Source organism: Adiantum capillus-veneris, chromosome 27 (assembly GCF_014529385.1).
Source record: "Adiantum capillus-veneris isolate H3 chromosome 27, ASM1452938v2, whole genome shotgun sequence".
Lineage (NCBI taxonomy): Eukaryota > Viridiplantae > Streptophyta > Polypodiopsida > Polypodiales > Pteridaceae > Adiantum > Adiantum capillus-veneris.
Window position 1 is genome coordinate 116,952,211 of NC_140957.1, and position 11,069 is coordinate 116,963,279.

General features: G+C 41.8%; 1 protein-coding gene across 1 annotated transcript; it reads left to right on the top strand.

Annotated features, from left to right (window-relative positions):
- The first annotated feature begins 8,565 nt into the window (after positions 1-8,565).
- LOC147422625 (uncharacterized) lies at positions 8,566-10,390 on the top strand. Its single transcript, XM_086503499.1, has 3 exons — positions 8,566-9,643; positions 9,727-9,889; positions 10,013-10,390. The coding sequence occupies exons 1-3, from the start codon at positions 8,858-8,860 to the stop codon at positions 10,189-10,191; spliced, it is 1,128 nt and encodes a 375-aa protein (XP_086359625.1). The 5' UTR covers positions 8,566-8,857; the 3' UTR covers positions 10,192-10,390.
- Positions 10,391-11,069: the final 679 nt, after the last annotated feature.

Consider the following 11,069-nt stretch of genomic DNA (forward strand, 5'->3'; position numbering starts at 1 on the left):
GTTCGCTTTGCCTTGAATTGGGATGGTGCTCCATTTGACCGCACCCAATGATACTTTGGTACCATCCCTTGTTCTTTCAACCATTTGTGATGCAGAAGTAAGAAATATTGAACAAAAAATGTAGCATGCTTTTTGTCATCAGATGTTCATCAGATATATAGAAAGCAACAATCTTTTTGACTGCAACGTTCACCTTGAAGTGGTTTATATGCACCAAAATCGTGACCTGGAAGGAGTGCCAATGCATGGTCTAGATTTCATTTTTCTCTTTAAAAGTGTAATTCTTGGTGATAGCCGTTTTTCGGCTATTATAAATTGTCATAGTGAGCTATCTCACCCTACCAAATTCACCCAAACACTATGGCTATCCCTACCATTTCACTGTATATAGGCGTGTGTGAGTTAGGGGACTTTTCTCGTATTTTCTTAAAAACCCTCAATTAGCTAGTCACTGGGCTAGTTGAGCCAAAAAAATAAAAAATAATTAAAAAAGGTATATTATGGCCTCTTTGTGTGTAAATATTTCATTATATATATGGCCTAAATATAGGGATTTTTATAATTATTTTGATATTTTATTTAAATATGTATACCTAGGTGTGTGTTTTATTGAACTTATGTTTGCCTTCTTTCATCCTCTTGCACCATAAGTGTATTTTTTGCCAATGTGTACATACTCTAACCTCATATTTTTCTTTTATACAAATCACCCCCACATTTTCACCCTCACCCTCGTGAAAACAAAAAAATTGATTTCTACTTTCTTAGTCATGTTTATTATATTATTTTCATTTACTTGCATACCTTTTCCTCTTTCACCCAAAATAATACAAAGAGGGACCATATCATATGATTCCAATATCTTTCCATATCCATAATTCCTCCATATTTATTTATTTATTTATTACTCAATATTCTAACACCATGTGCTCATTGAGCTAAAATCCATGAATAGTCCATACACTAGTCCCACCATGTATATATTGCTTTATTCACCAATAATCCTCCTCCATGCATGTGTAAAGGGCAACTTGGATGCTTTTTATTATGATATGACAAAGGAGGGGCTCACTCTTGGATGCATTGTACAAATTCAACAAAGAAGGGGACCACTAAAAGACTTTTGCAGGCATAAAAAGCAGGCTTTTTGGTGAGATTTTTGGCATCCATTTTCACTCCGAATTTGGAGCGGTGGTCAAAAGAGAAAATGTGGAACAAAAGCTGAATAATCACCTCAAAAATTTTGGTGATTTTTAGAGCAACCACCGGTGAGCTATGATTTTTTGAGTGGACCCTAATCTGCCCACTTTTCTCACAAAGTAACCCATAGTCTTCTCTCACCTCCTTTCCCACTTCCACACACATACACTCATTCCTCTCCATCCCTCACTCAAACCTACAACTTTCATGGCTTACTTCATCTTCTTCACCATTTCCATCTCTCCTTACTCCATAGCTCAAAAGATTATCATCTCTACACACATATAGCTCAATTTCTCTCTCTAGAATCAAATTCATATTACCATAACCTCTTCATCCTTTCATAAAAGAGAAAAAATCAGTAAATAACCAATCTCAAGCCCTGCAAAAGGAGGAGTTTGATAATGGAGAATTCAACTTCCCCATGAACTGCACCGACAAAGTTCTACAACCGCTTCATTCACTGGAGGAGAAGGTGGAAAATTTCATTTACATCTTGTGGTTTCCACCAAATTGTGTATATTCTCATTCTTCTCTTACCTTTTATCATTGTATAAATCATATAATGCACCTTGAGTGCATATGCCATGTAATTTTACCCCATCCTACTAACTTCAAACTACTAACACCAACTCTACCGTGGAGTAGGCAACCTCACAAAGAAAATCATTCACCTCTCTAGAATCTTCTCTATTTCACCTCACTAATTCTCTCCTCTTGATCCCACATCCATGTGACTCAAGAGACAAGAGAGCCCCACTCTCATAAGAACATATAAAAATTTTCATGAACATGATTTTCTATGAAAATGTTGAATAGGTATAATCCTAATTAGGGCTCTCCTCACCTATAAATAGAGCCCTTCTCCCTTTGTAAATGGCAAGGATCCCTACACTATTGCTCACTACTTTGAGCGTGCCATTCACCATCTTAGTTTTAGGGAGTGAGAGTGAGCTCTCTATGCACCATTACATGTGGTGTATAGGAAAGCTTCTTTGAGCTAGTTGTAACATTGCAAGGGAGTGAGTGATTCATAACTTCCAATCAAAGTTTTATCTACTCTTGCGCATCAATTTAATCAATAAGTTGGGTGCAAATCGCGGGTCAAAACTCTCTTGAGTCTCTCCAATTCATGCTTGGCAACCTCATCTCGTTTGGTTTAAGGTGACGCGTTTTCATTTTGAGATTCTTTTGTAGTATCTGCTTGTATGTGACTCAAGAGCTCTTGTGTTTGTTTTCATTGCTTGGGAAAACATTATAAGAGGGTTGTATGGTGAGAGGTCTCCCATAACCCTAAGATAATGTGTAGATTGCAACATCATCAAACTTAATCGTGTCTCTTGACTCTCCTCCAAGCTGTTCATACACCCACGTCAATCATTAAAATTGAAGCTGAATTTTTGCACAAAGCCCTCTCTCTTTCTGTGTGTGTGTGTGTGTGTGTGTTTGGTGTGTGTATTTGTAGCATTGAAATTAGTGATAGTGTACCCTTCCTTCTCGCTTGTATTGCTAAGGGATTCTCTTCTTTTGCGTCCTAGTTCGCTCTCTAACTAGGTGGTGCCCCTATCTTGTTTGGGTTTGGCTGTGGGTTGGTTGTTGTGTTGTGCTTGTTGTTGTCCCCAGACCCAATTGAGCAGCACGGGATCCTTGAGGGGTGTTTAGAGGTTTCCTCTCTTGTTGCCCGCCCCGGACCGCCTCATTGGCAAAGTCAATGATGGAAACAGTTGTATCGGTCAGAAATCATTAAAGAGACTCCTTAAATTGTTCAACTTGCCACCTGCAAATGGAATGTGTTTAATGAACTTCTAAAGGTGCGTATGAAACAAATGGAGAAGCTCACTACAGGGTATTTTCTTTTGCAAAAGATCCTTTCTTTTCTTTTTTCTCCATTTTTGATTGCTACCAGCAATGCCGTTAACATTGACTACTATTTTGACATCCTCAAAAACTTTAACGAAAACCTACAAATCCTTCTTGGAAAAGCTCTGCTAGAGACAAGGCAATTTTTTTGGTACCACAATCAACAAAATTTCCCATTAAACGAGTGTACTTGTGAAAAGATGAATCTTTGGGCTTGGGGCACAAAATAGACTCACATAAAGTTGTAGAACTCTTGTATGCATGGTTAGAAGCATTGCAAGAAGTAGTGTGTAAGTCAAGGACACACATTGAGCTCGTGCAATCACATGCAACTCCATGTAGGCCAAAACACTTCTGTTGCAAATGTGTAGTGATGCCATTAATTGTCTTTGTATACATCTTAGCATTTTTGGTTATACTACACTAAAAATAACTGTGTATATGAGCTAATGTTGATTGTTTTCACAAGGTGTGCTTCATTCCTTTCATGGCTTCTTTAGATGCTCATCATTGTGGGAGTTTTACTAAGTCAATACGTTGCACCAATGAGATGATAGCGGTTCATGGCTTGCTACTGTGACTACAAATGATTTATGTGGGTGGCAACACTGCCAAGTTCAAGAGGTGTACTCAAGGTTTCAATGAGAAATATGGCTTCTCAAGTACATCATTGAAAGGAGAGAATCATGGATTTCAAGAAAATACAAGGTGGAAAGCATCTAGCAAAGGTACAACATGTGTATATAGCTTCTTAGTTGAAGCTTAACACATCCTTGCCTCAAGCTAGGTTTCTTGCAAACTGTACGTGTTCTACTTCTATTTAAATGTTTTGTATTTTCTTGTTTATGCTTTTATCTCTTAAGTTGCTTCAAACATGTGCATGATTTGGTGTGTTTTTCTTTCATGTATATTTTCCCATCAACCTTTGTAGAGTGGGAGCCAGTGGAATCTTTTACCTGCAGCTTTGAAATTATCCATGCAAACCTTGGCAAGTTTTTGTATGCAAAGTGTTTACCCTGAGAGATGTCCTCACTGAAGATATTATTCTATAGCCCTACTTCTCTCATTGTTGGATTTCTTCACTATGCTCGGCTCCTCAGGGATCTCCTCGATGACCATGCTAGAGCTCTTGGTGATTGCTCGCACTGATATTGGTTCTACCATCTTTCCCTCATTCAATTCAGCTTTTAGATTATCGAGACATGATACCGAAAAGTGTATGCATTTCCCACACATGTAGCAATTGAAAATGTGTATGGTGAAGTCCGTTTTGGTTCTCAACCATAAAAATTCCTCTGTCATCTATACCATTGGTACTGGTTCCATACTCAATGATCTTCTCCTGCTTGATTGGCTCAAGGTTGGTAAGTGCAATGAGGGATCCATCTTTCCCTTCTGTGAAGTTATATATTTTGATCTTGCAATTGTTCCATTCATTAACAACCACCTTGCACCATGTGCACTAAATACATTCATCAATTTGATGCTCTTTGGATCTACACCCTATATGCACCAGGTCTCTACTTTTCCAACTGAAGGTCTCATGAGTTCTAGAGATCTGAAGAATCTATGTTGATAGGTTTTCCTTGACCAGGATCCCTTCTTTTTTGTCTTGGCGAGCTATTGAGAATGCTTGTTATTGGATGGACTAGTACTTGATTATGTACATGTCTTTTGAAGAAGACTCATTGGAACTTGAGCTAGATTAACTTTTTGACCCTTCTCCTTCTTGGCATGTTAGAGATCTCTGCACTTGATCATTAAAAGTCCTTGTGGGAGTCAAGACTACTTGCTCTCTCATCTTCTTTCTTTTGAACCCACACAAAAACCACGCTTTCATGCATTTCTCTAATGGGCGCGAGATCTCTTATCTTCTCTACATATTGCTTTGTTGAGATCTTACCCTGATGAATCTTATATAACTCGTAGATGATCCCCTTGGTTCTCACTATACTCGAGAAAAAAAGATTTCTTCAAGTTGTGTACGTTCTGAGCCTACATGTTGGATAATGATGGTACCGTTTTTGAGCTGCATATTCTGCCCAATCATCTTCATCAATGTCTTTGAGGTCAACATAGTACTCAAGAGCTTGGATATGAATATTGGGATTGTCCCTTTTGCCACCTGTAAGTGTGGAAAAATCTATGTTTAGATCATTGGAATTTTCCCTATGTCTGGGTTTTTCATGATGATCAACTTTCCTATCTCGATGTTCGTACTTTTCATAATGATCCGTTTCTTTCTCTCAATGTTTGGGCTTGTTCTGGTGGCCAGTTTTTGCCTCCCATCTCTCTTGGGTTTAACTTCATAGTCTTCATTGATTGCTTTGACTATTTCTAACTCTTTTTTCTCTATGAAGTTTCGTCCTTGATTCCAAATGCCTTTCTCATGTCGACATGGCTGATTGGCCTCGTTTTTTAACTTTGCTTTGTCCTTGTCAAGAGTCTAGCAAGAATTGTGTGACTGGGAGTGTCGTTCAACTCTCTATGAATGTCTTCTAAATGAATGTTTTGATTATTCAGAGGCTTGATGCGCACTGGGTTCTCTGATGCTTGGGTTTTCTTCTATCTCCTCTCCTTGCGAACATGGTTGAATGTCATCAGACTCCTGGTTTGATGCTTTGGCAATCATATTGCTATAATCCTGCACTTTAGTAGAAATTCTAGTGGCTCTTCTTCCTTGTGATTAGCATATGACAAGCATGGTGAATAGCCAACTATCTCGGAAGCCTAACCTGGGAGACTGGTTCTTGTCAAGAGCTTTAGCTCACTATCGTGATCACCAAAATGGAATGAACTGGATCGCTTGACATCTATTCCAGAGTTATGTTGAGAGTAGTTGAATAAATTGGGAAGATCAAATGATCAAATGACTAGATGAGAGACACAAACCTTAGATGACTTGACATCAGACTTCAGATAAACCACTAGATTGAAAAAAAATACATAGCACGGATTACGAGACATTGAATGAAAGCAACTTAATATTTGGTTTAGATTAAGATTATAGTTTAGAGTACAACTAGTTTAAATTCAAAACTCTGAAATGATGACTAGAAAGTAAAAATGATACAAATCAACATTGAGTGCTCCTAAGCTCTCCCAGGCTCTCACAGTGCAAGAGTTACAAAGGTAAGATCTCGAGAGTTAAGCAAAAGACACAAAATGAGATGAAGGGGTCCTATTTATAGGTGTCGGCATTGGGTTTTGACAAGTCGACACAATTGTACAATATAAGATTGCTACCTCCACATGGCATTTGACTGCAAGTGATAACTCCAAAAAGCCTCAACCTATAGGCAAGGGATTGATCCCACCATCTACAACTTTGTAACTCAAGGAGAAGCTTGGCAAGGCCATCAAAGACAAAGGGATTGAAGAAAAGAGTTAGGTTCTTTGATATACAATAATAGATTAATTAGCAGGTTTGATGCCAAATTTAGAATAAGTGGGAGGGACCCTTTATTGTGAAAAAATATTATGCAAGAAAGGTTCAAGTTTTCTGGAAATGATGGAGAGATACTTGCTGCAATGAAATTGAAAGAAGTCCTAGAGCTATTGTTATAACTATGGAAAGCGTGATCATTTGTCTTGGGATTGTAAATCCAAAGGCAAAGGCAAAAGCTCCCAAAAGGACAAAGGGAAAGGCACAGTCATTCTACCAAGGACTAAAGGAAGTTTACTCGTGTGGCATAATCTACATTGGCAAAAGTTCCAGCCTTCTAGTTTGGTGGTCGTTGCTACACCGTGCTTTACCCACAGAGAGGAACACGGGTGATAGAGAGGGACAATTGGAGCTCCCAAAGGCTTGATTTGGACATGTGTGCCTGAGTTCAAGTCATCAATGTTTGAACCTATGTGTCTGAGTTCAAAGCACATTACAGATGGCAAGAAACCAACATGACGCTTACAAAATACTATGGATGTAGTGTGTACAATTCATTGTTATTGGTGGGATTAAGGACAGTGTGTGTTCCAAACTTTATTATCTTGTAAATCTTGGATGTGATGTGTTCGTAGAGTCACGAACGAGGATTCTTGGATGTAGTGTGGTCTACAATTCAACTTTCTGTGAGGTAATTTTCTATGCTCAAGATGGCATTACTTGGTGGCTTTTGCAAATCCAAGGAGTATCTAGTAGAAGGGCCTCGTTCGTAGAGTCACAAACGAGGATTCTTGGACGTAATGTGGTCTACAATTCAACTTTCTGTGAGGTAATTTTCTATGCTCAAGATGGCATTCTTTTCGATTACAACTTGGTTGCAAATCCAAGGTGTATCTAGTAGAAGGTCTCTACTGGGGTGTTCATGAGAGCTTCTTCATCGACTTGGTCTTCCTAGTACCTACATTGTCCGCTATGAGTTGCAAACAGGGTGTTAAAGTTTATGCATCTCAAGTAAATCCTCAATGTGATCCTATTATTTATTTTGTGTTTTAAGTATTTATTCTACTAATTTGGTGTGATACTAGGCTAGGCAATTCCTAAGGGGGGTGCTTAAGGTCCCCTGGATCGGTACATAAGGAGCACTTTGCCCCCATTGTGAAAGCAATCTAATTCATTGCGAAGTTGGTTGGTTCGAGAATCTCTCTTTCTCTCTCTCTCTCTCTCTCTCTCTCTCTCTCTCTCTCTCTCTCTCTCCCCTCCCCCCCCCCCCATGCATTCTCTCTTTATCTCTACAATTTCGCATCGTCGACTTTGACATGTTAAAGTTTTTGCACCTCAAGTGAATGCCCAATGTGATCCTATTCATTATTTTTTCTTTTAGGTATTTGTTTTACTTATTTGATACAATATCAGGTCGGGCAATTCCCAAGGGGGGTACTTAAAGGTCTCGTATGTCGAGCACTCAGCCCCCATTGTATAATCAATCTAATTCATTGCCAAGTTGGTTGGTTTGAGCAACTCTCTCTCATGCATTCTCTCTCTATCTTTACATTTTCGCATAATTGTGCAATTTTTGAAGGGGGTATTTCAGGGCCCTCAAGTCAGACTATTAGGAGCACCATGTCCCCATTATATAATTAATCTAATACCAAGTTTGTTGGTTCGAGCAATTCTCTTTGTCTCTGTCTTGTGCATCTTGTGTTGGTTCGAGCAACTCTCTTTGTTTCTCTCTTGTGCTTCTCTCTCTATCTCTACCCTCCGACATCGTCGACTTTGATAGAAACACTTGAAATTAAAAGAGACAGAACGTTTCACAGCTTGATAGATGTTTTTTTTTTTTGTTTTGGTACCCATCCACAAAGTAGTAAAGATTCATGAGGAGGCATCTGTTCCTCTAAGAGCTTCCTTTTTCGTCGGCCAAAAAGAGTTTTCATGTAGTCCTTAGCTTTATGGAATTACAAGACGAAAATCTTTGTCAAAGGCCATCTTTGTCTTCGGAAGTTCGGGTATACAAGAAAATGGCCCGCCTTTACCTACATGTAAAGAAGATTTGAACACGTGATGTAGCATGTGTGTGAGCTTTGTGGGCAGCAACGTAGCGGCAGGGCCCTGGGCGATGGAGGACCGAAAGCTCCACCATGTAAACACACACTTATGTGACGCGTGCGCTTCTCTTTTCTTTGGAACAAACCGTCCTTCCCTCGCTTTTTCTCTTGGGTGACGTTTGGCTGTTGGTTCGCTCAGCGGAGAGCATTTTATTAGACAGAATCCTAGCTGCTTCTTGGAAGGAGGGAAGTGGCCGTATATGTTGATGAGACCGTTGGTGCCTTGGCGTAGCAACCAGAGACTGGTCTGCGAAGCGGAAAATATGCAGTGACTAGTGAATAGTGTGTGTGCTTTGATGAAGTGAAGATGATTAAGCCTTCGAGGATTGCGGCGTCATCGCTGCTGCTGCTGCTGGGCTGCTTCTCCATATTATGGATCGGCCAGCACGCATTTGCGCCCACGTTGTCACGCCACCAGAAGCTGCAGCAAAGATACCAAGAGCTGATTAGTGAAGGCGCTACTGTTGGCGATCAGGCTCAGCTGCTGTCGGATGGCGTTTGGCCTCTCGTGAGGGCACCCGCGTCTCAACCTTCGCCTCCTCCACCTAGCCCTTCCCCACCCCCGCCTGCCTTCCCTCCCCCACCTCCTCCTTCTCCTCCCCCTCCCTCACCCTCACCCCCGCCCCCTGCCTCCCCTCCACCACCCCCGTCTCCACCCCCTCCCCCTTCGCCCCCTCCTCCCCCTTCCCCTCCACCACCACCATCTCCTCCTCCACCTTCGCCACCCCCTCCACCAACGTCGCCTCCACCGCCTTCTCCACCTCCTCCTTCTCCCCCTCCACCCCCACCACCACCCTCTCCTCCCCCACCCTCTCCCCCTCCGCCACCTTCCCCTCCTCCGCCTCCCCCGCACTCTCCCCCTCCACCCCCATCCCCTCCTCCGCCCCACTCTCCACCACCGCCATCGCCCCCTCCTTCCCCTCCACCCCCCTCGCCACCGCCACCACCGCCTGCGCAGGCTCTGCTGGAAGACATCGAGCTCTCGGCCGGCAGCTTGTTCCCAGCCTTCGATCCGCTTCTCTTCACGTACAATGCGAGCGTGGCCAGCAAGGTGTCGAACATCGAGGTGACCGTGTACCTGCTTGAAGCTGAGGTACGTGAGTATGAGCTCTTCTGGTGAAAAGCAGAGTAGGGTTGGTAATTTGCTGCTAACCGCGATCGATTGGAGTCGTGCAGCTAAGTGGGAGTTACAGGATCGACGTAAATGGAACAGAAGTGGAGAATGGAGTGGCCAGCGCGGATCTGGGCCTGGCCGGTTACGGGGAAACGGTCACGCTGCTGATCGACCTCACAGTGGAAGGTTACAATCCCTCCGTCTACACCATTTACGTTACCAGAGGCAAGATAATTTAGCCTCCTTTCCTAATTTTCTCTGCATATCTTCTTTATTCTTAGCATTCATGTCGCGGTGGAGCAAATTAACAAAGAATAAGAATGTATGTCCTCTTGTTTGATTCAGCAGGTGCTAAGAAAGGCGGGCTTGCTGCTGGCTACATCGCCCTCATCGTCATCGCGGTCGTGCTTGTGCTCGCCCTCCTCGCACTCGCAATCTATGCAGCTTTCAAGAGAGGCTTACTACCTGCCCCACTACGCCCAAGATCCACGTCTGATGATTATGAGGAAATCCCTCATCAAGCCTAGCTGCAGCTCCTCCAAGACGCCAGCTCTCTGCCTTATAGTATGCTCCCAATTTTACCTACATGCCATGAAGCGTATGATAAACATCAAACTTAAATGCTAAGATTTGCAGGGATCAACCCTCCCAAGTTTTGCGCGTTGATCGACAGACATACTGTATAACTTTTTTGGTCTAAAGGAAAACTGTAGGTTTGAGATGAAATCTTATCAAGATATCTCAGCTTTAGAGGGATCTGTGGTATGTGTGTGTGTGTGTGTGTTTGCGTTTTGGTTTTCATCATGGCTGCCAAGTGCATTGACAAAGGTTGATCCTTTGAATGAGACTTTGAGAAGAGAGCTCCCCTTTCAAAATGGAGCATCTTCTTATCCCACATAATAAACAAAGTTTGACAATGTACTTTTTAAATTATGATAAAGTGGCATGGATTATTGCTAAAGAATCTATGGAGATTGTATAGGCTAGATAAGATTTAATGCTTAGCAATGATCAGTCAAAAAACGGATGCTTTTATCTATTTATTGGAGGGTTCACATACAATTTGCCTTTCAAGTTTCTCCTATAAGAGGAAATACTGTCCTAAAGCGTTGGGACAAAATGTCTTCACAAGTGGCATGCCCGGACACATGGACAATCACATAGGATCTCTTCTTAGGCCAAGGGCTATAAAGCAATCGATCACAACACAAGTGGACAACAACGTTGTCGTGAAGCTTCTACTACACCATACCTTGCATTTTGAAGCTCCACCCACCTTCAACGGCCTCCCTGAGCCTCTTTGCCCATCCCGCTTAGGAGGGTTTTCGCGCACCATAAAATTCTTGAAGCCCTTTACAAACTCTTCTTAGGTTTGAAAATCTTGCCGAATAATATGACACAAGTT